Source organism: Hyperoodon ampullatus (assembly GCF_949752795.1).
Source record: "Hyperoodon ampullatus genome assembly, chromosome: 8".
Taxonomy (NCBI): Eukaryota; Metazoa; Chordata; class Mammalia; order Artiodactyla; family Ziphiidae; genus Hyperoodon; species Hyperoodon ampullatus.
In genome coordinates, this window is record NC_136921.1 from 84,359,405 (window position 1) to 84,386,256 (window position 26,852).

The window sequence follows — 26,852 nt, forward strand, 5'->3', positions numbered from 1 at the left end:
AAAGATAAATGAGGAAATTTTGAATATGTGAGATACAGTACTGAAGACACAGTATTAGCTGCCCAAGCACAAGAAAATTAAAGAGCAGTGACAATGATAGCCATCAAAAGGGCATTGTGAAAGTTACTGCCACATGACAAACTTATCATCCGCTTAGACAAATGCTTAATAGACAGAATAAGGAAATTGTATCTGGGTCAAAGGAGCTTTTAAAAGAAAGCTACCCCAGTTTGGTAGGTTTTTAATATATTAACAACAACATATTTTCAGACAAAGGGGAGAAACTCAAGATACACTTCTGGGCATAAAATTAAAACATGACATTAAGATTTTAATAATTTAGGAATCAAATGAAAAGAAATGTGCATTACTGTGTAATTTTTTTGCCTTCTATGACTTCTGGGTTTCCCTCTGGAATGAGAGGCTAGGGATACCTGTGGCAGGTCCATGATGAAGCTGTAGGCATTGGCTTCCTTGGCAGCTCGGACTATATCGTCCATCGTTGCATCTTCTCTGCCATAGCGAATATTCTCTGCAATGGTGGTGGAAAACAAAACAGGCTCTTGCTCCACTATCCCAATCTGAGCTCTAAGCCACTGAATGTTAAGAGAGCGAATGTCATGGCCATCCAAGGTCACCTAGAGAACAAGAATACAAGGTCACTTCTCTTGGAATCCTTCAGAGTTCTGAGTTATACTACTAGGTTGTACTTGATCTATGGGGAGAAAAAAAAGAGACCAACGAGATTGTAAAAGAAACAATTCCTCTTACAATGTGGTTGTTAATATAAGGATGACAACAAAATTGAAATCAAGTATAGCTGTAGGACAATTCACTGTAGAAACACAATTGGTATAAAGTTCACTTGATATAGTTTAACATGATCGGCCCAGGAGTAGAAAAGTTTTTAATTCCTTAATAAAGAGTAGAGTCAGTTATTCACCATACTTTGAATATTTTTATCTTTTGACTTGAGGCCAAAATGAACTTCAAAAGACACAATGAAAATAAGCAATGATCTCTATCTTGTATATATGTGTTTAGAACAAAATCTTACTTTCTGGCCAGACTCATCAAATGACACTTGGCTGTTCAAAAGCAATTGAAACTGTAAGTGCGATAAGTAAATAAATATTACTATTAGAAAAAAGTAAAAATTTTACATCAAGAAAACATGATTTCTATATATTCAGAATATAGTTATGGTGGTATGTAGCAAAGAATACCCAATCAGAGAACAAAGTGTCTGTGAAGAAAGAGAACTCTATCACATTTGCCATGTCACTCTGACAGTACATGCATTATATAGAGCTCATTGCATGGAAGTCATTTAATATACAGTCAAATGATCCTATCTAAAGGCATCAAGGAGATGTTGACAAGAATGATTTTGAGGCAGAGTGAAAAGAGCATAGGCTTTGGCATCCAACAGATCTGGGTTCAGATCTCAATCTCTCTCCTTCCTCATTTGCAAAACAGGCATATTTATCTTTGGAGGTCACTGTGAAAATAAGTGATGATTTTCATAAAGCACTTGACATATAATATTGATAAATAGCAACTATTAAATTTTTTTTAAGTTTCAATCTATGTTTATAGTCAGATAAACACAAGGAGAAAGAAACAGTAGTTTTTTAACCTAACTTCTCAAAGCAATAATCAAGAGCTGTTCTCTGTTAATTCTGGTCATGTAAACTTTCTTATACTTAGTGTTTGGAGAACCTTAGGGAAAAATAATAATTTTGTTACAATAAGAAGAAAGAAATGGAAATGTTCCCTCACTAAAGAGGCAGCAATACCATTTTGAATGTATCTGCACATTCAGTTACATCACTGAGCATATGGACTGGTTATTTATCGAACACAACCACCATGGACGGAATTAGTCCAGTTGGTTCCGTCAAAAATCACTGTCAACTATGCAGATGTCAGGATGGTCTCAGTGTATGCTAGGTCTTTGTGTCTGACCAATGTATAATGATTTGCAATTTCCTATCCCCGTGGATTAAGAATTTTCTAGAAAATACACACCATGCCTTCACTGGGGTCATAGAATCGCTGAATGAGCTGCAGTGCCGTGCTTTTCCCAGCTCCACTGGATCCTACCACAGCTGTCATTTCCCCTGATTTAATGACCATGCTTAAGTTATTTAAAATCTGCAGAGAAAAGAAAAGAGCAATGTTCAGATTGCTGTCAATTAGGCTACAAGTTAGAATGCTTTGTGAGGACACTGTGTATGTGTTTACTTATGCCCTCACAGCAATATCCACTGATTTCCCTCAATAACCAGAAAAATTAGTAAACAATGCCTAGGATGTGGTTTTAGCATTTAGCACATTACTTAGCAATAAACTGATAGCTGTAGCCAACAAATAAAACACTGTTGAAGTAAATAAGCCAGGCCGACTTTGAAAAGTATGTTCTAGAATCTAATTTAAAATGTTTCTGACACGTCAGGATACCTCAAGGAGACTGTCCCTATTAGCTTAGGGGAGAAAGCCACTTAGCAGTAGAAGACTTTATTAAAACAAACTACTGGCATTGGGAATAGAAGAAAAAACAGAAATGACATAAATGTATTTCAATTCAACCAGTATTTGTTGAACAGCTATTATGAACTAGCTCCAAACAGATATTATAAATGAAGCTTTCAGTCATCTGTTCAAAAATCTTTACTGAGTAAGTACTACCTTGTGATCTATATTTCACAAAGCACTTTTACATACTTTGACATTTAATGTTTTTATATATATATATATGTGCTATATTACAGTAATCAAAAATATACTTCAGAAATGTTCTCAGAATATATGTAACTATGTTTTATATACAGATATGTATGAGGTGTGTGTGTGTGTATATATATATATATATTTACCTACATTATAAGTATGTAGTATTAGAATTAAGTTGCATGGGATTGAGTTCTATGGGGGTAATAGAAATAGTATTAAGAAAGGGTAGCTAACTATGGAAAACAGTACAAAGTTTCCTCAAAATATTAAAAATGGAGCTGCCATATGATCCAGCAATTTCACTTCTGTGTATTTACCAGAAGAAAACAGAAACAATAATTTGAAAAGATACATGCATACCAGTGTTCACTGCAGTATTATTTACAATAGCCAAGATATGGAAGCAACCTAAGTATCCATTGATAGATGAAGAAAATGTGGTATACACATATAAACACACACACACACACACACACACACAATGGAATATTACTCAGCTATAAAAAATTAAATCTTGCCATTTGCGACAACATGGATAAATCTAGAAGGTACTATGCTAAGTGAAATAAGTCAGACAGAGAAAGACAAATACTGTATGATCTTACATGTGGAATCTAAAAAACAAAATAAACAAACAAGCAAAACCAAATGAAAATAAACTCAGAGATACAGAGAACAAAGGAGTGGTTCCCAGAGGGGAAAATAAGTGAAGGGGATAAAGAAGTACAAGCCTGCAGTTATAAAACAAAAGCACGTGGATATAATATACAGCATAAGGAATGTAGTCAATAATATTGTAATAACTTTGTATGGGGACAGATGGTTACTAGACTTATCGTGGTGATCATTTCATAATTTATGCAAATGTCAAATCGCTATGTAGTACACGTGAAACCAGCACAATATTGTACATCAACTATATTTCAATTAAAAAAAATAAAAAAGGGTGGCTAAAGATACTCTTTTTTTTTTTTTTTTTTTTTGCGGTATGCGGGCCTCTCACTGTTGTGGCCTCTCCCATTGCGGAGCACAGGCTCTGGACGCGCAGGCTCAGCGGCCATGGCTCACGGGTCTAGCCGCTCCGCGGCATGTGGGATCTTCCCAGACCAGGGCACGAACCCGCATCCCCTGCATCGGCAGGCGGACTCTCAACCACTGTGCCACCAGGGAAGCCCTAAAGATACTCTTTTAAAAATGAGGAATAAGTCTCCTCCCAAAGCCAGTTCATTTGGGGAGTAGATCCTAATTTTCCTGTGGGGTAAATTGGCTTTAAAGATACTTGCTCAGTAGGTGCAGGAAAACTGTAAATTTTCTTCACCATGTGCCCTGGACAATCACCTAGTACAAGATATGTGACCATAATATCACAAGATTACCTTTCCTTAAAGGACTGATCTAGAGATCCTTGTGAACTTACGGATAGGAAATAAAAAAGGTCAAAGACAGCAGCTTTCCTTTGCCACTTCATACCCTACCCATTCAGTGTCCCGCCTTCTGCAGGCTTTAAGGAGGTGGTTGATAAGCCATCCTTCTGGATTGTTCTGATTGTTTTGCAGTTTGTTTAGCTTGTGCTCACAGTGACAGGGTCTGCCACTCATTTTAACAGAGCATCACTCAGTTGACTTAACCTGAATGTGCTACCAGACTGTGTTGCCACCAGAGAGATTTGCATATATTATTATCACAAGGGATATGGTTTGTGGCCTGAGGAACGCAAGACACCTGAGGATACTTACAGAGAAACGTGTCTCTCTGCCTCGTTCCTGGAAAATAAGTCATGCTTCATAAAAACAGTTATTCTGTGGCTCTGGAAATGAATCATCAAAGAAGAATTTGGCACTTACCTTCACCTCTGGTCTGGAAGGATAGTGGAAGGTCACATTATGGAATTCAATTTCACCCTTAATTCGATCCAACTTGTAACCATCTTCTGACATGCAGTCAATGAGGGGTTTCTGGAGTAGAATATAAAAGGAATATAGCAACAGCATGTATTATATGCATTTACTGTCCATCTCGGTTTGAACTGATTCATAAAACAGAACAACAACCAGGTAAAACACTGCAGTGATATGCCAAAGATAAGTTGCTTCCACATTAAATATGCATTAATGATAGTAATAATATTCACTACCATTCACTGAGAAATTAATGTGAGATTATTACTATTGTAATTACCATTACTATATAATAGTATTAATATATTTCATATATTTATATATAACAAAACTTACATAAATAATTAATATACAATTAATTATAATTAATATAAAACATGTCAATGATCATATAATTGGTATAAGATATTATCACATTAATTTAATTAATTAGTATTTATTGTATACTACTGTGATATATTATTACATAATGACAATAAAATAATATAATAGGTTGGCCAAAAAGTTCATTTGGGTTTTTCCATAAGATGTTATGGAAATATATAGTATTGATCTATAATTAATATATTAGTATATAATATATTGATATTATTATGGAGTATTGTAAATTGAGATACCACAGAAGACAATGTACAAGGTGCTTTAATATGCTTTTTTCATTTATGTAATCATCACTGTAACCTAACTAGACAGGTGATATGCCCATTTGTTCACTTGAGGAAGTAGAGACATCTCAAGAGGCCAAGGTCCAGTAGTATCCAACATTTAAGTATCTATTGTAGATGATGATTAAAACTAACTAAACGTCCTCAAGTGGTGTCTTCAAATATACCAACTTTCAACTGATATGCTGAATTCCACCTCTGTTGTTGTTAGTGGTGAGCCTAATTCAGAACTTAACCAGGGCTTCCCTGGTGGCGCAGTGGTTGAGAGTCCGCCTGCCAATGCAGGGAACACGGGTTCGTGCCCCGGTCTGGGAAGATCCCACATGCCGCGGAGCGGCTGGGCCCGTGAGCCAAGGCCGCTGAGCTTGCGCATCCGGAGCCTGTGCTCCGCAACGGGAGAGGCCACGGCAGTGAGAGGCCCGCGTACCGCAAAAAAAAAAAAAGAACTTAACCATGCTAGGTCATCAGACAAGAGTGAGGGTCATCTCCGACTACCAGAACAATCCAGGGTCAACTTTTTTCCTCTCCCTCACTAGTGACAGAAATTCATCATAATAACTCTATTTGGGGCTACAGTGTCATCTATTTCTTCTTCTTTGGTCTCTAGTAAAAATAATAAAATAATTCTTTTTTTTTTTTTTTTTTTTTGCGGTATGCGGGCCTCTCACTGTTGTGGCCTCTCCCGTTGCAGAGCACAGGCTCCGGACGCGCAGGCTCAGCGGCCTTGGCTCACGGGCCCAGCCGCTCCGCGGCATGTGGGATCTTCCCGGACCGGGGCACGAACCTGTGTCCCCTGCATCGGCAGGAGGACTCTCAACCACTGCACCATCAGGGATGCCCCAATAAAATAATTTTTAAACGCCTTAATTTTTTGTAATCGTTTCAGGGGCCTTTCAGACTCGTCATCTAATTTGAGCAGGCAACAACCCTAAGAATGAGGTAGACTTTGGATAGCTCTATGTGGTTTTCAACAATCTTTTTATACCCCAATAAATGAAACCCCAAAATATAAAACAACATATTGCCACCTCCCCCCTTCTGTTCTTGAATTTTGACCTCTCTAGCTTGACCTCTGATGTCTTCAATAACTCAACCAGGGAAATCCTAGCCAGGCTGCCAGGGTCCTTTACAATCTTGTAGACTTTCTGTCACAATTAGAAGTTAATCTAATCTTATGAACTTGGTCTTAAAGTCCTGCGTGATCTGGCCCCTTCCCATTCCTCCAGCCTCTGTCTCTTGCTCACTCTGTTCAGTCACACTGACTTTTAGTTCCTTGCATTCACCAAGCCCTTTTCCAACCTGGAGATCTCTTCCATGAATACCTCCCTGCTCTCACCTCTCAGGCATCTCTCCTCCCACGAGTCCCCTTTTGCATGGCTGACTCACCTCCTTTGGTTCTCAGCTCAGAAACGGTGTCACAATCACTCAATTTAAATGCTCCATCCCCCATCCCAAGCACTATCACACTGACCTATTTTACTCCCTTCCTTGTACTTATCACCATCCAATATTATCTTATCTTTGAATGTGCCTACTTCGGTATTGCCTATTTCCCATATGATATGAGAGCAGGGGCCTTATTTGTTCTATTTCACTCCTGCACTGCCAGCTCAGAATGGGGTCTGGCTCATGACAGCACTTATTTAAGTACTGCTGAATTAAGGGCATTGTGATAGTTTCTCATATTTTTTAACATTGAGGATAAATTCCTCGTGAGTTCATTCCTCCCCTCAGCCCCAACCTGCTAATGGCCTTTACTTTTTGCTTTTACATACCCGGTCCATTGTCTCAAAAATGCTGGTGGCTGCTGCACGGCCAGCTGCAAAGGCTTCCAAACAGGAAGAGGCATTGCCAAGATTTAAAGCTCCTACTAGGACACTGAGGAAAATCTGTAATAAAAAGAGACAAACATAGTTTTCATCAATTTGTAAATAGTCTTCACTGTCATTTGGGCTGCCCATGTGAACTCAAAGATTTCTCAGAAATATTCTTCTGTGGGAGTTTGAAAGCTAAATAGCTCTTTGGAAACACTAGGAACAGTTTTTGTTCTGCAAAGTATCTCCAATTTTTCTACTGTTTTGATTTAAAAGACTACATTAGTTTTGATTGAACATCACTATTCTACAAAGAAGAACATGTTTTTAGATCAGTAAGAGGTCTAAGCAAGGCAGCATATAGACACTGAGTGGGTTCGAGTAGTGATACGATAATTGATTCATTTTATAAACAGCCTTATAATGTTAAAGACTTCTGGTTAAAGGGTTGTTGAAATGATAAAGACACTGTGATTAGCTTGATTGTCCTAGAGACTGGTACGTGCAAATATGCCTACTACTACTGCTACTGCTATATTCCTGCTACTAGTGAATTAGTTTTTAGGATAACTACTGCTATACTGCTATTAGCAATAATAACAATAATAGTAAGGTATGTGTTTCAGTGCTCTACTCGTATTACTTCATTTAATCCTTACAACAGAAGAGGAAACAGAGGTGTATGGAGGCTGCCTAACTTACTCAATGTCTCAACGTGTATCAAGGGGTAGAGCATTATTTGAATCCAGGTTCTTGATTGACATTTTGTCCAGCTCCCAGGCTGATCTACTGCTGCTGCACACGAGTGGAGTGGCCAGGTTCCTGTGTAGACCTGGGGAAGCTCTTCTTTGATTCACCAACGTGGCCATCTCATTAAGTTAGGGGAAGGCTACCTGCTCATGATCAGATGTTCCTACCCAACAGCACTCTGTTTTGTTTTGTTTTGTTTTTAACATCTTTATTGGAGTATAATTGCTTTAAAATGGTGTGTTGGTTTCTGCTGTATAACAAAGTGAATCAGTTATACATATACATATGTTCCCACATCTCTTCCCTCTTGCGTCTCCCTCCCTCCCACCCTCCCTTATCCCACCCCTCTAGGTGGTCACAAACCACCGAGCTGATCTCCCTGTGCTATGCGGCTGCTTCCCACTAGCTAGCTATTTTACGTTTGGTAGTGTATATATGTCCATGCCACTCTCTCACTTGGTCCCAGCTTACCCTTCCCCCTCCCCGTGTCCTCAAGTCCATTCTCTAGTAGGTGAGCACTCTGTTTTTAATCAGTGCTGTTTATAAAGAAGCAAAGAGGCAATTCTTCATGTTGGCCTCTAGGAGAAGCACAAGACTTCACCCTTTCAACCAAAGAATGAGCTTTAGTCACGTGACTCACATGGAGGCTGTTTCGTTGGCCACCATCTATTGAGGACTGGAGTTATTTTCTGAGCTAAAATAAAGGTTGGCACCTGCATGAATGTAGTCTTTTTCGGGTAATCAAATAAACCTAGTCTGTGGTGGTTTCATGAGCTGGATTCTTCCCACGGGTTATAGCACACCAGGGCAAAATACCTGAGTCCCTCCCCATTCTCCTTCTCCCTTATGGCTGGACCATGGAGCTTCTCAAAGCCAGTCAGGCATCTCCTCCCTCTCAGGAACCTCTCTATTCCATATATCCGGATGCTGTGGGCCGGCCCCTTCTTGCCTTCTCCCTGAATTCCCTATTCTATGCATGGGGACAAACATTCTCCCTTCATCTGTCCTTCATCTGTCCATCTGTCCTTTTCCTTAATTATGGCAGGTACCTCCTCTCATTGGCAGATTACTTACTCTCTCAAGCCCCAGTAGTTCATTATCTGTAACACAGGGATAATGATTGCATATACCTCAAGGGATTGTTATGAGAAGTAAATGATAATGTGTGTAAAGGTGATTAATCCAATGTCAGCCACATAAATAATAGTGATGATGATGATGAAAGAAGTGAGATTCCACACTTAGGAAGTGAGAAGATGAACAGACAGAACAGTACTTGTGGTCTAATTTGTGTTAAGACCACCCGCATCAGAGGTCTTTCTAACTGAGCAAATGAAGACTTCCACATGTCCTAGTTCAGGGGTCAGTAAACACTTTCCATAAAGGGCCAGTTAGCAAAGATTTTAGGCTTTTTAGGCCATATGGGCTGAAGCTATTATTCAACTCAATTCCTCGACTATGTAGTACAAAAGCAGTCATAGACGGTAGGAAATGAATGACTGTGGCTATGTTCCAATAAAACTTTATTTACAAAAATGGGCCACAGGCTGGATTTCACTTGTGGGCCATGGTTTGCTGATTCTAGACCAACTCACTAGTGGCCTGAACTGAAGTTTGGAGTCAAACCCTTGCTCCGCCTGGCTTTGCAAGCACTACCTCAAGCAAACATCTCTCTCGGGGTCCTCAGGGAAAGAGGGAGTGAGACAGACAGAGGTACACATCCTAATACCATCGCAGTAGCTAGCACACATCATTTCTCACCCCAAATATCTCACTCTTCAGCCCTGTGGACTGTGGTGTGGGAAGAGGGAGGGCAAAAGAGACCTCTGCGGAATAATTTATCTGTGGGTGAGCTGTGCTGGAGAAAAGGGGATCTGTTCATAGAAAATAAACTTATGGTCACCAAATGGGAAAGGGGGGAGGGATAAATTAGGAGTTTGGGATTAATGGATACACATTACTGTATATAAAACAGATAAACAACAAGGTCCTACTGTATAGCACACGGAATTATATTCAGTATCTTGCAATAACCTATAATGGAAAAGAATCTGAAAAAGGGTATATATATATATACATATATATATAACTGAATCACTTTGCTCTACACCTGAAACTATCACAACATTGTAAACCAACTAGAGTTCAATTAAATAAGTAAATAAATAAATTAAATTAAAAGGGATCTGTGGCCCCTTGGAAGAGATTCAGAAACAGGAAGACAGTAGTTAATGGGTCAAGCCTCAGAGGCACAGGGATCTGAGCTCAAATCCCACCCTGTGCTATCTGGCATATATTTCTCAACCTCAGGGCTCCATTTCATTTTTAACTGGTAGCATAATGGCATCAGTTACAGAATGAAGTTGTGAGTATCACACATGGTAATTATATTAAATACTTCACTCAGTGCTTGACACCTTGTGTACACTGAATAATGTTCCTCTCTATCACTGCTGTTACTTCTTCATTATCGAGTCCTGAAACTTAAGAGGGGCAAGAAAGAGCAGCCATCAGCACCATTCAGTTCCCTTTCATCTTTTTTTCATAATAGATCATAGAGTATGTTTTTTGTCCATGTACAAGTGATACTAATTACAGTCATTTATGTGAAATACTTACCATTTATGCCCAATTACCATGCAGCCAATAATGATTTTGTGCATCACAAAATGTGTTAGATTAACCTAATTGTTAATTAGTTTAATGTATTAAAAACACTCAACTCAGCTTATGCAAACTCAGCCTTTATAGTTTGTTGCTCAGAGCGTGGCCAAAAAGGTGCATGCACGCTCGAGAGAAAGGGACAGAGAGGGGGAGAAAGAGAACCAGAAAGGGAATGCTTACCAATGATTATGCTGTTAAAGAATGTCTCTCATCTTCCCAGAGTAAAGTTTCTTAAGATGTAAGTGGAGGCTTGCAAGGAAAAGTTTAGGAAAAGGAGGTGAGGTTAGTTATTGATGATTAAAATGTTAGAGACACATAGTGTGCCATGTCTGCACATAGTAAGTACTCAAGAAATATCAGTTGAGAGAAGGAATTATTTACAGAAGGTATAGAGTAGCCTATAATCCAACGGGCAGGAAACTTGAAGGTGAGAACTTGTTAAATGAGTTAAACAAGGACGCCGTTAGACCGAGGTGGCTTTAATGCCACCTAATGTAGCAGCCCTACCTAAGCGACCAGAACGTAAGCCTGCATGCCTCAAGGCTAAGAAATCAAAACCTAAGGACAACCAATCATGAACAGCCAATTAGGCTTTCCCCAATAAGGCAACTACTTAAGCTACAGTCGATCAAATAATTCCTTTGCTTTGCTTCCTCCACTTCTCTATAAAAGTCTTTCCCCTAGCTTTTATTAATAGACCCCCTCTAACCATTTCTGGTTTGTTGTGCCCAATAGGAATTATTTTTTCTCAAACAAACTTCTAAAAATGTTAATATGCTTCAGTTTATCTTTTAACAGAACCATAAAATTGGATCTTCACTGGAGAGAGTTACCAAGGGTAACTCAGTGGTAATTCAGTGATTCCAACTGGAATTGTGTATTTTCAATTTACCATTTTTTCATCTTTCCCTCTGAACCGTTATTTGTACACACTTCTGTCCCCTCCTTGCAGGCAAGGAATCAAAAGAAGGATGTCTTTTCTCAGTGCATATCTTTCTGCATAGCGAGCAGATACAAGCTGCTGAGACTAAAGTCAACTACTGCTATTTCTAGTGTGGTAAAGCTGAAAGTTCTTAAGAATCATTAGGTCAATAAAGACAAAGGACTTTATAGTCAGATTTTAGACCTGCACTACTTTCACTGGCTTTTCAAATGTGCAAAGCTATATTAAAGTTATTAAGAAAGTGGTTAAATTACAATAATAGTAACACTTTCCATCTATGCTATCCCTTTAAGGTTTACAAAACATTTTAACATGATTTATCATATTTAATTTTTTTAAACAAACTTCAAGTGATGCCATCTGTTTATCTTTCAAAGAAAAACTGAATTTTAAAAAGTCATTCTTAGTGTATTACCATGCTCTTAATGAAATAAAGTCAGTGCCTTAGAATGATTATGGTCTGACCTCTAATAATCATTTCTATTTGCAAGTGAAATTTCTATTCAACTTTCCCTAGATAAGTATTTATATAAAAGCAGTGGGTCTTAAATTGCAGGCTTCTGGCTAGCAAATTTCTGGTGCACAAAATTATGGTATTTTGCATTATTTAATTGATGCCTGTCCTACCTAGAATCTGGAGCCAAAATATTTTTTAAAGAATCTTATATGAAACCACTTCCATGCTTTTTAAATTAATATAATTTATTGAATAATTAACAGACCAAATGGAACATATATTTCATGTTTTACCTCCCTGACCTCATGGAGCTTACTGTGTGAGGGTGGGAAGGGACAGGAACAAATGTAAATAAATGCAAGTGTTCAGATTCATTCAAGGACTCTGAAGGAAAAGTTCAGCAAACCATGCAGGAGAATAGAAGATTGGATGAGCATGGAAGACCTGACTGGGGAAGTGCCATCCAGTTGGGAATTTGAACAATGACAACAGTCTAACTGTAAGGAGAGGCGGTGTAAACTAAGGAGGAAAGGTGAGCGGGAGAAAGAGCTTTCCCTGACTCCATCCACACCTGCTATTCACTGTCGAGGTCCCTGTCCTCTGTAGCATACAATACCATCGTCATTACGCATTATGTGTTTATTTATTGTTTAGCTTCCCCATTAGACTGTAAATTCCATCAAGGCAAATATCACATTTCTTTTGCTCACTACTGAATTCTCTACACTTTGTATGAGTCTGGCATATAGTAGATGCTCAATAATTAATTCTTGAAAAGACAACTGAGAAGATACTGGAAATTAAAGTAGCCAAGGCATTAGCTATAGCATGGCTACAGTGCAAGTGAGGAATAAAATATACTTGTATTACCTGTTCAGTTGAGGATATTATTGGCTTTGTAGTTTAGTAACTATGAGTGAGTGTATGTAACAACTATGTCCATTAGCACATATCTTATGCCATTATTAAGCTCAACCACATAAGCTGTTAATTTTTAGCTAGGAGATCCCTGACTTTCCATTTTCATCTTTTGGACTCAATCAGAAAAATCATTGTTTTACAGCTATAAAATCTTCCGTTGATTGGAAAGCATGAAATCACGAGTCTCATGAACTCAAATGCTCAGCATCCCTTTACTATAAAAGGCATAAGTATTGCTGTTTCAACAGATGGACTCCATCAAATCATTGAGGCTTTCCTCCTTCAGACACTAACGAGATAAACAGAATGCCTTCACTGTGGACTTTTCTGAGATACCGGCAGGAAATGTTCTATCTAGGTCATCAAGATGGAAGTACCTGGACAAGGGTTCCTGCCGTATATTCTCCATCATCCAGGACGAGTCTGGAGCCGTACCAGAAGGCCAGAGCGTAACAGAAGAAGATGAGACACCACATGAATCCAGTAAAGAATCCCATCACTATCCCTTTTCTAATTCCCCAACGCTGGGCAAACACAAGATTTTTCTCATACCTGTGAAGAGAAAACATTTGAGTCTATTTCAGCAACAGCAGCAGCAGTTCAAGTTAAAATGTTTAAAACAGGCCACAATGCAGTGGTTTTAATCAATGATTATAAAATCATTCCAAACACAGAGCAGCTTTAGGGAAAGAAAACAACAATAATGCCTGTGTAGTTCCTTAAAATTTGCTTCAACCTGGCAATGACAATGTGTTGAAAGGATGATGCCTAACAAAGCCTCATAGTTGATTACTTCTTGGATGAGTACAGTGGGGTAAGCTTTGTCCCAAGAGAAAAGAATTTTCAACACTAATATTTGACCATGAGGGGTCTAGTGTTATTTGTGTTTGAATTCTCTCATTAAGTCACATGCCATGAATGATAATATCTTCCATAGTGGAGGAAATATGCTAATGCAGTTTTTTATGAGAAGTAAGGTAATCACTTCACAAACAAAAGAAGCAAAAGAAAAAAAATGAAAAGAGGATAATCAGAGGTTGTAAATCCTATTCTCTTTTTCATTTGGTGAATTTGGTAGCAACTGAGAATGTGATCATACTAGATCTACAACATATGAAATAAAAGTTTAGTTAAGTTGGTGTCTGTTTTATAAAATCAGTACCTGGCACCTGATAAGCACTCAACAAATACTAGATAAATGGAAGAATAAATAAAATCAAAGTTTTGACAACTGTGTTGTTTTGGTCATTTAGGTTTTGATTTTCATTAACAGTTAATCTCCTAGAATGATGGTCTATAATATATCAATGCTAACTTTTATTTGATTAAATGGAAATCTTAGACTTAAAAAGAGTATAGTACAGTAGTAGCTGAATAAAACACATTGAATAAAAAGTGCTCAAGAAAAATGTGCAAAATTGCATTTTAGATCAGGTAGGCTTTTCCTTAATGTCAGAAGACAGTGTTTTAGACTGGCATGAAGTATGGTGTGTGTACACACACACCATCAGAGTTTGAAACAAATATCCAACCTAAGATGGCTTTCTAAAAGCCACCAACTGCATCATCTTCAAGAACACAGAGCTAAAGTCTTGGGAGTCTTTTGTAGGTGCTTTGACCAATCTAATTGCTTAGCTTAGCTACCTCTTGAACAAAAGCTCCCTCAGGGTACCATAGCAAGGTGAATCTGCCACTTTATACAAAACGGGGAAGATTCAGGGTAGTATGCAGATCAACAAAGTTCAGGAAAGTGGCAGACATTTCAATTAACTAACCTTTCAACCTCTTTTTTCTCACCACCATAAGCAGCCACTGTTGGAATAGATGAGAGGACTTCATCAGCCACTGCCCCTGCTTTGGCATAGGCCCTCAATTCATGGTCTGTAAACTTGGACACACTCTGAAGTCCAAACGAAAAAAATAAAATGTGAAGACCAGATAATTAGGTAAGTCACTCCGCCATTCACTGATTCATCTAGCAGAGCAAACATGTAGCACAGTTTAATACAAGACTAGATTCCCACTGGAACAGCGTTTACTGAGGAAAGAATTTGGTCCAAGTTTGAGCCATGTTAATCCTCATCCATGGGTGTTTGGTTGTTGACATATCAAAATGACTCCATTAAAAGTCAGCCTCAACAAAACTTCTCACAGAGTATGTACTAAATAGGGCATTCTATGTGACCACAGTGTTTCAGTCATCATATTAATGACGTTTTCAAGTCAAACCATGTCAGAGTTCATTGCTATTGTCCAAAGGCCATGTCACAGTTTACAGACAAATACTATATGCAAAGACCAGAGGCCCATGCAGGTGTCATATTCATTAGAATATAGAATAAGGGAGAGGTTCTGAGCGTGCAAAGGCATGATGCAGCAGAGGTAATTCCATAGGAGAAAGCTTCAGATAAATATTACACCACTTGACTCAACTGTAGGGACTCAACTAACTAGTTTTGCTTTTTACAAAAGGAAAGAAAAAGACATTGCACTTAATATTAAACAAGTTAGTTTTTCTAAAATTGGACCTGGATTGAGTCCTAGTTAGAATCAACCACCAAAGACTTCCCTGGCACAGATTAAGAAACAAGAAGGGGAAAAAGCAAATGTTGTGGAAGATTAACTGACTCAGAAACCTAAAAATATATATAGTACCCAGACTAAGGAAGTTTATCTTCCAAGTTTTTCTGAACTTTTAGCAGCAAAACCCTTATCAAACAAAATCTTAGACAGAATTTTAACATATAAGATAAGTAAAAGTGGTATTTTATTACAATATATTTATTTCACAAGTCCACATTTTATAAATCTTGTGAATTGAAAGGCAACAATAAAGGAAAGTAAGGCTATTTTAATCAACATTAAAATGTGACGTTGGATGGTATGGCAGTTTTTACCACAATCCTCTTCTAATTTACTTCTGAAATATGTAATGAGCATAGTAATGAGAAAATTAAGTAGTTGAGAATGTTATCAGTTTTTATTGTAATGGCACATTAAAGAATCTCTGGATACTTCAATTAAACTGATATAGGAACTTAAAAAGATGTATATTGGGAAATATCTAACAGTTGTTCATATTTCCCATCGTAGGTATATAAAAGTCATACAAAGGCATACAAAACCTACAATCAGTTCTAATATGTCATATTCTAATATGTCATATATTGCCTCCTCCACCTTTTTTTGTCCTGCTTTTGAATTGAACTTAGTGAAATTGCTCGTATCATTTTACACAAACATGCACACACCTGAATTCAAGAAGAAACAAGTGCAGAGCTACAACATTCCAAATCGGTGACACATTTACAAGAAGTTGAAATATGGACACTGAGACAACAAGAGAAACTGTGCTTTGAGCTTATCTGAAATCAAGTTAACCAGTTTATGCTGTTGGTCTCCAACATGTGAAAACGTGACATATGATCCATTTGAGTGTGAATATTAATCTTTTGTGGGTTTGAAGAAAGAGATTAAATTTTTTTGGAGGGAAAAAAAGCCTGAATCAAATGTTTGCAGACTCCCCAGTGACCCTCTGTGGAAGCTGAGGCTTCCCTGGAGTGCAGCTGGAAAGCATTTGGTAGGAAAGACTGTTGTAAAACTTGCATGATTTGGTGGATTGGGAAAAAAATAGAAACTAATATCTCTTTAGTAATTAATTCTGCACCAGATGCCATGCTAAGTGCATAACATGGATAATGCCTTGAGTCATCACAATGACTTTGGGAGGTACTAACCTTATTTTAAAGATGAGGAAACTGACATTTTGACAAGTTGAACATATCTTTCTTGAGCCAGGTGGTAGAGCCAGGTGGTGACCTAGTTAAGTGGAATGAGCTCTTTGCTATTGTCCCTCTGTATTACCTGGGAAATATTTGAGTAATACAGCCAGCGGAGTGCAGAGAGTATTTTGCTAGAAAATACAGTCATGAAGATCGGTACCTGTAGCTCAATGATGTGAACGTATGTGCAGCTTTTCACTTAAATTTTATTCTCATTTACAGCAAATTATTAGTGTGCCTGACCCCATGACCTGTTATCTAATGTGGCTGCTCTAAAAGTAAAATAGAATAATTTCTCAATCCTTGGGAGTGTTTTTTAACTGGGATGACCCCAAATTCCTACTCCTATACTTTTTCTTGGCCTGCATACCTGGGAAATCGAAACTGTGACTGGGATACTTCTCTGAATGGGTCAGATAACCCTCTCTCTCTGAAACTGATCAGATGGAATGGAGAACACAGTGTAATTGCAGAAATCTCTTTTATTTGTTGGGCCTTTCTGAGGGGAGCATCTGAACTTGGGAGACCACTGGAAGCCACAGGCACACTGCAGAATGAGTGGGGATTTAGAATCAGGCTTCCTTGAATTTGAATCCTATTCTGTCATTCACTGGCTGTGCAGTTCCAGACAGGTCCCTTTACCTCTCTGAACCTCCATTTCTTATATTTAAAATGGCATTAATACTTTATAAGATTGTTGTAAAATTAGAGATCATGTCCTTGAGGCTCCTAATAGTGCCTGGCAAAATAGTAAATATTCAATTAATGTAGTTGTTATTGTTATTAATACCATAATATTTGTGTTATTAAAACATTATTAATCCCTAATCTAATAATGGAATGTTATTTGATACTGAGGAATAATCAAACAAAATAAATCAAAATGGTGATAATGATGTTGACTAAACGTACTCAGGAGAAGGGAATCAAGCTTCACATTTTTGGCTGTTTCTCAGTGCAAAAGTCTTCCCATGGAGAGAAGTGAGAAGACATTCTTACCAGACCAATGATGGCTGCTGCAATCCCAATGAGAGGGCTGACAGAGATAATAACCAAGGTCAGTTTCCAACCCCGGTAAAATCCCAGCAGGAACCCACAGATGCTCGTGGTCATGCGCTGAATGAAAATGGCCATTTGGTCGGCAATGGCATCATTGATTTTGTTAATATCACTAGAAACAAGAGAGGCTTTGGTCACTAAAACTGAATTTGGTCAATTCAATATCTTGCTGAGAAAGTACAATCTTTCCTCTCTAAACACTCCTATTTCTGTACCCCATTGCCCTTGGGAAACTTAATAGCTTCTCACATCTTGGAAATTTTGCTGCAGCTTGGGAGGGCAGCAAGCCTCTCTCCTCATAGCCAAGGGAATGTGTCCTTAATCCAGTTTTCCTGACTGGTGTTCATTCAACATAGGCAAAGACTTTTGGAAACCCTCTTATTTGTCCCTTTCTTTCTTAAAGCTAATATCCTTGGTTGGTCCTAAACAGCCTTTCTTTCCTTTATACCTGCTAAATCTTTTCCACCTCAAGGTTCTACTCACATACGACCTATTTCATAAAAATTTATATAATCCCCCAGGGAGAAGTAATAACTACTTTCCTGTGTTTCCATAGCAATGTAATTAATCTGTATACATGTGTATATGTATGTGTATGTAATTGTTGCTTTCTGCTTATAGGCAGTATAGAATTGTGGTTAACAGCACAGACTCTGGAGCCAGACTCCGAATTTAAACACAAGCTCTTCTTGGGCAAGTTACTTAGCCTTTCTGTGTCTCAGTTTCCTCATCTATAAAATGAAGATAAAAACAGAACCTACCTCAGTCGGTAGCAGTGAGGATTAGTTAATACACATAAAGTATTGGGTTGGCCCAAAAGTTCGTTCGGGTTTTTCTGTAACATATGGAAAATCCAAACGAACTTTTTGGCTAACCCAATATGTAGACCAGTGCCTAGCATATAGTAAACAATCAATGTACGTTAGCTCTGATTATTTGCTTGAACCCTTTATCCCTCCTACTAGGCTGTAAGTTCCTTGAGATCAGGAGCTCTGTGGTATATCTTTATGCCTTGCATAGGGTAAGTGCTCCAGAGTATTGGTTGATTTAATTACATTAAATTCGTATTCCTGTGAACATTCCCATAATCTCTTGCCCAGATGGAGCAAACAAGGCTCAGGACTTGATAGCAGAAAAGGACCTTAGACATTACAGAGAGATTACACAATTGTATTCTAGCAAGGTTAAGTATCTGTTCAAGGTCAAAGTAAGTAAAGGGCAGAATGAGTGCTGGTCTAGGGGCCCCAACATTCAGTCTGCTTTTATCTTCACTACACTACACACTAACTGTCTTTCATGGGACCTCAAACTTTAATTCAACACAGTTCAACGGTTCTCATTACTCAGGGCTCATTCAAAAATTATGGGCGGGGGTGGGGGGAAACTATTAATGACCCAAACTAGTATTTAGGTGTAAACTGGATTTAAATCTAGTTTTTCAGTTTGAATCTTTCTCAAACTATTTTGAATTTTTTTTTGTTTTTGTCATTATATGTGGAAATTATGTCAACAGGCAAAGCAAGATAATTCTTTCTAATCATATTGTTTTCCTTATGGGTACATAGATTGTGACATCCCTCAATTTCTTTTTCCGAGATCAAATAACCCTACGTCCTCTAAACTCTCTTCTATAATACTTCATTTCTAGTATTTAGTCCAGGACCTACAAACCAAATTATAGCATCCCGACTTTCAATTTTTAATAGTCATTTTGGAGGAGCTTCAAGATGGCGGAAGAGTAAGACGTGGAGATCACCTTCCTCCCCACAAATACATCAGAAATACATCTCCATGTGGAACAACTCCTAAAGAACACCTACTGAACGCTGGCAGAAGACCTCAGACCTCCCAAAAGACAAGAAACTCCCCCACGTACCTGGGTAGGGCAAAAGAAAAAAGAAAAAACAGAGACACAAGAATAGGCACGGGACCTGCACCAGTGGGAGGGAGCCGTGAAGGAGGAAAGGTTTCCACACACTAGGAAGCCGCTTCGCGGGCGGAGACTGCGGGTGGCAGGGCGGGGTGGGGGGGAAGCTTTGGAGCCCTGGAGGAGAGCACAGCAACAGCGGTGCGGAAGGCACAGCGGAGAGATTCCCGCAGAGAGGATCGGCGCCGACCGGCACTCACCAGCCCGAGAGGCTTGTCTGCTCACCCGCCGGACGGGCGGGGCTGGGAGCTGAGGCTCGGGCTTCGGTCGGATTCCAGGGAGAGGACTGGGGCTGGCGGCGTGAACACAGCCTGAAGGGGTTAGTGCACCACGGCTAGTCGGGAGGGAGTACGGGAAAAAGTCTGGAGCTGCCGAAGAGGCAAGAGACTTTTTCTTCCCTCTTTGTTTCCTGGTGCGCGAGGAGAGGGGATTAAGAGCGCCGCCTAAAGGAGCTCCAGAGACGGGCGTGAGCCACGGCTATCAGCGCGGACCCCAGAGACGGGCATGAGACGCTAAGGCTGCTGCTGCCGCCACCAAGAAGCCTGTGAGCAAGAACAGGTCACTATTCCCACCTCCTCTCCCGGGAGCCTGTGCAGCCCGCCACTGCCAGGGTCCCGGGATCCAGGGACAACTTCCTCGGGAGAACATGCGGCGCCCCTCAGGCTGGTGCAACGTCACGCAGGCCTCTGCCGCCGCAGGCCCGCCCCGCACTCCGTGCCCCTCCCTCCCCCGCGGCCTGAGTGAGCCAGAGCCCCCGAATCAGCTGCTCCTTTAACCCCGTCCTGTCTGAGCGAAGAACAGACGCCCTCAGGCGACCTACATGCAGAGGCGGGGCCAAATCCAAAGCTGAACCCCGGGAGCTGTGCGAACAAAGAAGAGAAAGGGAAATCTCTACCAGCAGCCCCAGGAGCAGCAGATTAAATTTCCACAATCAACTTGATGTACCCTGCATCTGTGGAATACCTGAATAGACAACGAATCATCCCAAATTGAGGAGGTGGACTTTGGGAGCAACGATATATATATATAATTTTTTTTCCCTTTTTCTCTTTTTCCGTGTGGATGACAGGCTCTCGGTGATCTAGCCAGGCATCAGGGCTGCGCCTCTGAGGTGGGAGAGCCAAGTTCAGGACACTGGTCCACAAGAGACCTCCCAACTCCACGTAATATCAAATGGCGAAAATCTCCCAGAGATCTCCATCTCAACGCCAAGACCCAGCTTCGCTCAACGACCAGCAAGCTACAGTGCTGGACACCCTATGCCAAACAACTAGCAAGACAGGAACACAACACCATCCATTATCAGAGAGGCTGCCTAAAATCATAATAAGGCCACAGACACCCCAAAACACACCACCAGACATGGACCTGCCCACCAGAAAAACAAGATCCAGCCTCATCCACCAGAACACAGGCACTAGTCCCCTCCACCAGGAAGCCTACACAACCCACTGAACCAACCTTAGCCACTGGGGACAGACACCAAAAACAAGGGGAACTATGAACCTGCAGCCTGTGAAAAGGAGACCCCAAACACAGTAAGTTAAGCAAAATGAGAAGACAGAGAAACACACAGCAGATGAAGGAGTAAGGCAAAAACACACCAGACCTAACAAATGAAGAGGAAATAGGCAGTCTACCTGAAAAAGAATTCAGAATAATGATAGGAAAGATGATCCAAAATCTTGGAAATAGAATGGAGAAAATACAAGAAACGTTTAACAAGGACCTAGAAGAACTAAAGAGCAAACAAACAGTGATGAACAACACAATAAATGAAATTAAAAATTCTCTAGGGCTTCCCTGGTGGCGCAGTAGTTGAGAGTCCACCTGCCGATGCAGGGGACATGGGTTCGTGCCCCGGTCCAGGAGGATCCCACATGCCGCAGAGTGGCTGGGCCCGTGAGCCATGGCCACTAAGTCTGCGCGTCCAGAGCCTGTGCTCTGCAACGGGACAGGCCACAACAGTGAGAGGCCCACGTACCGCAAAAAAAAAAAAAAAATTCTCTAGAAGGGATCAATAGCAGAATAACTGATGCAGAAGAACAGATAAGTGACATGGAAGATAAAATAGTGGAAATAGCTACGTCAGAGCAGAATAAAGAAAAAAGAATGAAAACAATTGAGAACAGTCTCAGAGACCTCTGGGACAACACTAAATGCACCAACATTTGAATTATACGGGTCCCAGAAGAAGAAGAGAAAAAGAAAGGGACTTAGAAAATATTTGAAGAGATTATAGTTGAAAACTTCCCCCAATATGGGAAAGGAAATAGTTAATCAAGTCCAGGAAGCACAGAGAGTCCCATACAGGGTAAATCCAAGGAGAAACATGCCAAGACACATATTAATCAAACTATCAAAAATTAAATACAAAAAACAAATACTAAAAGCAGCAAGGGAAAAACAACAAATAACACACAAGGGAATCCCCATAAGGTGAACAGCTGATCTTTCAGCAGAAACCCTGCAAGCCAGAAGGGAGTGGCAGGACATATTTAAAGTGATGAAGGAGAAAAACCTACAACCAAGATTACTCTACCCAGCAAGGATCTCATTCAGATTTGATGGAGAAATTAAAATCTTTACAGACAAGCAAAGGCTAAGAGAACTCAGCACCACCAAAACAGCTTTACAACAAATGCTAAAGGAACTTCTCTAGGCAGGAAACACAAGAGAAGGAAAAGACCTACAATAACAAACCCAAAACAATTAAGAAAATGGTCATAGGAACATACATATCGATAATTACCTTAAATGTAAATGGATTAAATGCTCCAACCAAAAGACACAGATTGGCTGAATGGATACAAAAACAAGACCCATATATATGCTGTCTACAAGATACCCACTTCAGACCTAGGGACACATACAGACTGAAAGTGAGGGTATGGAGAAAGATATTCCATGCAAATGGAAATCAAAAGAAAGCTGCAGTAGCAATTCTCATATCAGACAAAAGAGACTTTAAATAAAGACTATTACAAGAGACAAAGAAGGACACTACATAATGATCAAGGGATCGATCCAAGAAGAAGTTATAACAATTGTAAATATTTATGCACCCAACATAGGAGCACCTCAATACATAAGACAAATACTAACAGCCATAAAAGGGGAAATCCACAGTAACACAATCATAGTAGAGGACTTTAACTCCCCACTTTCACCAAAGGACAGATCATCCAAAATGGAAATAAATAAGGAAACACAAACTTTAAATGATACATTAAACAAGATGGACTTAATTGATATTTATAGGATATTCCATCCAAAAACAACAGAATACACATTCTGCTCAAGTGCTCATGGAACATTCTCCAGGATAGATCATATCTTGCATCACAAATCAAGCCTTGGTAAATTTAAGAACATTGAAATCGTATCAAGTATCTTTTCCGACCACAACACTGTGAGACTAGATACCAATTACAGGAAAAAATCTGTAAAAAATACAAATGGAGGCTAAATAATACACTACTTAATAACCAACAGGTCACTGAAGAAATCAAAGAGGAAATCAAAAAATACCTAGAAACAAATGACAATGAAAACATGATGACCCAAAACCTATGGGTTGTGGCAAAAGCAGTTCTATGAGGGAAGTTTATAGCAATACAGTCCTACCTTAAGAAGCAAGAAACATCTCAAATAAACAACCTAGCCTTAAACCTAAAGCAATTACAGAAAGAAGAACAAAAAATTCCCGAAGTTAGCAGAAGGAAAGAGATCCAAAGATCAGATCAGAAATGAAGGAAACAATAGCAAAGATCAATAAAACTAAAAGCTGGTTCTTTGAGAAGATAAACAAAATTGATAAACCATTAGCCAGACTCATCAAGAAAAAAAGGAAGAAGACTCAAATCAATAGAATTAGAAATGAAAAAGGAGAAGTAACAACTGACACTGCAGAAATACAAAGGATCATGAGAGATTACTACAAGCAACTCTATGCCAATAAAATGGACAACCTGCAAGAAATGGACACATTCTTAGAAATGCACAACCTTCTGAGACTGAACCAGGAAGAAATAGAAAATATGAACAGACCAATCAGAAGCACTGAAATTGAAACTGTGATTAAAACTCTTCCAACAAACAAAAGCCCAGGACCAGATGGCTTCACAGGAGAATTCTATCAAACATTTAGAGAAGAGCTAACACCTATCCTTCTCAAACTCTTCCAAAATATAGCAGAGGGAGGAACACTCCCAAACTCATTCTACGAGGCCACCATCACCCTGATGCCAAAACCAGACAAAGATGTCACAACGACAGAAAACTACAGGCCAATATCACTGATGAACATAGTTGTGAATATCCTCAACAAAATACTAGCAAACAGAATGCAACAGCACATTAAAAGATCATACACCGTATCAAGTGGGGTTTATCCCAGGAATGCAAGGATTCTTCAATATATGCAAATCAATCAATGTGATACACCATACTAACAAGCTGAAGGAGAAAATCTATAGGATCATCTCAACAGATGCAGAAAAAGCTTTCGACAAAATTCAACACCCATTTATGATAAAAACTCTCCAGAAAGTAGGCATAGAGGGAACTTTTTACCTCAATATAATAAAGGCCATACATGACAAACCCACAGCCAACATCATCCTCAATGGTGAAAACCTGAAACCATTTCCACTAAGATCAGGAACAAGACAAGGTTGCCCACTCTCACCACTATTATTCAACATAGTTTTGGAAGTTTTAGCCACAGCAATCAGAGAAGAAAAAGAAATAAAAGGAATCCAAATCAGAAAAGAAGAAGTAAAGCTGTCACTGTTTGTAGATGACATGATACTATACATAGAGAATCCTAAAGATGCTACCAGAAAACTACTAGAGCTAATCAATGAATTCGGTAAAGTAGCAGGATACAAAATTAATGCACAGAAATCTCTTGCATTTCTATACACTAATGATGAAAAATCTGAAAGTGAAATTAAGAAAACACTCCCATTTACCATTGCAACAAAGAGAATAAAATATCTAGGAATAAACCTACCTAAGGAGACAAAAGACCTGTATGCAGAAAATTGTAAGACACTGATGAAAGAAATTAAAGATGATACAAATAGATGGAGAGATATACCATGTTCTTGGATTGGAGGAGTCAATATTGTGAAAATGAATATACTACACAAAGCAATCTACAGATTCAATGGAATCCCTATCAAGCTACCACTGGTATTTTTCACAGAACTGGAATAAAAAATTTCACAATTTGTATGGAAACACAAAACACCCCGAATAGCCAAAGCAATCTTGAGAAAGAAAAACAGAGTTGGAGGAATCAGGCTCCCTGTCTTCAGACTATACTACAAAGCTACAGTAATCAAGACAGTATGGTACTGGCACAAAAACAGAAATATAGATCAATGGAACAGGATAGAAAGCCCAGAGATAAACCTACGCACATATGGTCACCTTATCTTTGATAAAGGAGGCAAGAATATACAGTGGAGAAAAGACAGCCTCTTCAATAAGAGGTGCTGGGAAAACTGGACAGCTACATGTAAAAGAATGAAATTAGAACATTCCTTAACACCATACACAAAAATAAACTCAAAATGTTAATCCATTTTGAGACCTAAATGTAAGACCAGAAACTATCAAACTCTTAGAGGAAAACCTAGGCAGAACACTCTATGACATAAATCACAGCAAGATCCTTTCTGACCCACTTCCTAGAGTGATGGAAATAAAAACAAAAATAAACAAATGGGGGCTTTCCTGGTGGCACAGTGGTTGAGAGTCCGCCTGCTGATGCAGGGGACATGGGTTCGTGCCCCAGTCCGGGAAGATCCCACATTCCACGAAGCAACTTGGCCCCTGAGCCATGGCCGCTGAGCCTGCACGTCCGGAGCCTGTGTTCCACAGTGGGAGAGGCCACAACAGTGAGAGGCCCACATACCACACACACACACACACACAAAAAAAACAAAACAAATGGGACCTAATGAAACTTAAAAGCTTTTGCACAGCAAAGCAAACCATAAACAAGATGAAAAGACAACCCTCAGAATGGGAGAAAATATTTGCAAATGAAGCAACTGACAAAGGATTAATCTCCAAAATTTACAAGCAGCTCATGCAGCTCAATATCAAAAAAAAAACAAACAACCCAATCCAAAAATGGGCAGAAGACCTAAATAGACATTTCTCCAAAAATGATATACAGATTGCCAACAAACACATGAAAGAATGCTCAACATCATTAATCATGAGAGAAATGCAAATCAAAACTACAGTGAGATATCATCTCATACCAGTCAGAATGGCCATCATGAAAATATATACAAACAATAAATGCTAGAGAGGGTGTGAAGAAAAGGGAACCCTCTTGCACTGTTGGTGGGAATGTAAATTGATATGGCCACTATGGAGAACAGTATGGAGGTTCCTTTAAAAACTAAAAATAGAACTACCATACAACCCAGCCATCCCACTACTGGGCATATACCCTGAGAAAACCATAATTCAAAAAGAGTCATGTACCACAATGTTCATTGCAGCTCTATTTACAATAGTCAGGACATGGAAGCAACCTAAGTGTCCATCGACAGATGAATGGATAAAGAAGATGTGGCACATATATACAGTGGAATACTACTCAGCCATAAAAAGAAACGAAATTGAGTTGTTCATACTGAGGTGGATAGACCTAGAGTGTGTCATACAGAGTGAAGTATGTCAGAAAGAGAAAAACAAATACCGTATGCTAACACATATATATGGAATCTAAAAAAAAAAAAAAATCGTCATGAAGAACCTAGGGGCAAGACAGGAATAAAGATGCAGACCTACTAGAGAATGGACTTGAGAATACGGGGAGGGGGAAGTGTAAGCTGGGACAAAGTGAGAGAGTGGCATGGACATATATACACTACCAAACGTAAAATAGCTAGCTAGTGGGAAGCAGCCGCATAACACAGGGAGATCAGCTCGGTGCTTTGTGACCACCTAGAGGGGTGGGATAGGGAGGGTGGGAGGGAGGCGCAAGAGGGAGGAGATATGGTGATATATGTATACATATAGCTGACTCACTTTGTTATAAAGCAGAAACTAACACACCATTGTAAAGCAATTATACTCCAATAAAGATGTTCAAAAAAAAATAGTCATTTTGATGAAGCCATGAAACCTATGAAAAAAGCCATGCTCCCTATAAAAGCCCAACTTAAGAGACAAAATGCATCAAAAAGAACTGAAAATGTGTTTCCA

The 26,852-nt window shown here is 39.3% G+C and overlaps 1 protein-coding gene across 1 annotated transcript in view; it reads right to left on the reverse strand.

The window, feature by feature from the left end:
• ABCB11 (ATP binding cassette subfamily B member 11) overlaps nucleotides 1-26,852 on the reverse strand; it is a gene marked incomplete at both ends in the record, with an annotated part of 83,912 nt that overhangs the window by 41,772 nt on the left and 15,288 nt on the right. The window contains 7 exons of the mRNA XM_079710284.1: nucleotides 435-638; nucleotides 2,032-2,157; nucleotides 4,581-4,691; nucleotides 7,075-7,188; nucleotides 13,226-13,400; nucleotides 14,624-14,748; nucleotides 17,630-17,801. Of these exons, the coding sequence (XP_079566410.1) occupies nucleotides 435-638; nucleotides 2,032-2,157; nucleotides 4,581-4,691; nucleotides 7,075-7,188; nucleotides 13,226-13,400; nucleotides 14,624-14,748; nucleotides 17,630-17,801 (1,027 nt within the window). The remainder of the gene's footprint in view (nucleotides 1-434; nucleotides 639-2,031; nucleotides 2,158-4,580; nucleotides 4,692-7,074; nucleotides 7,189-13,225; nucleotides 13,401-14,623; nucleotides 14,749-17,629; nucleotides 17,802-26,852) is intronic.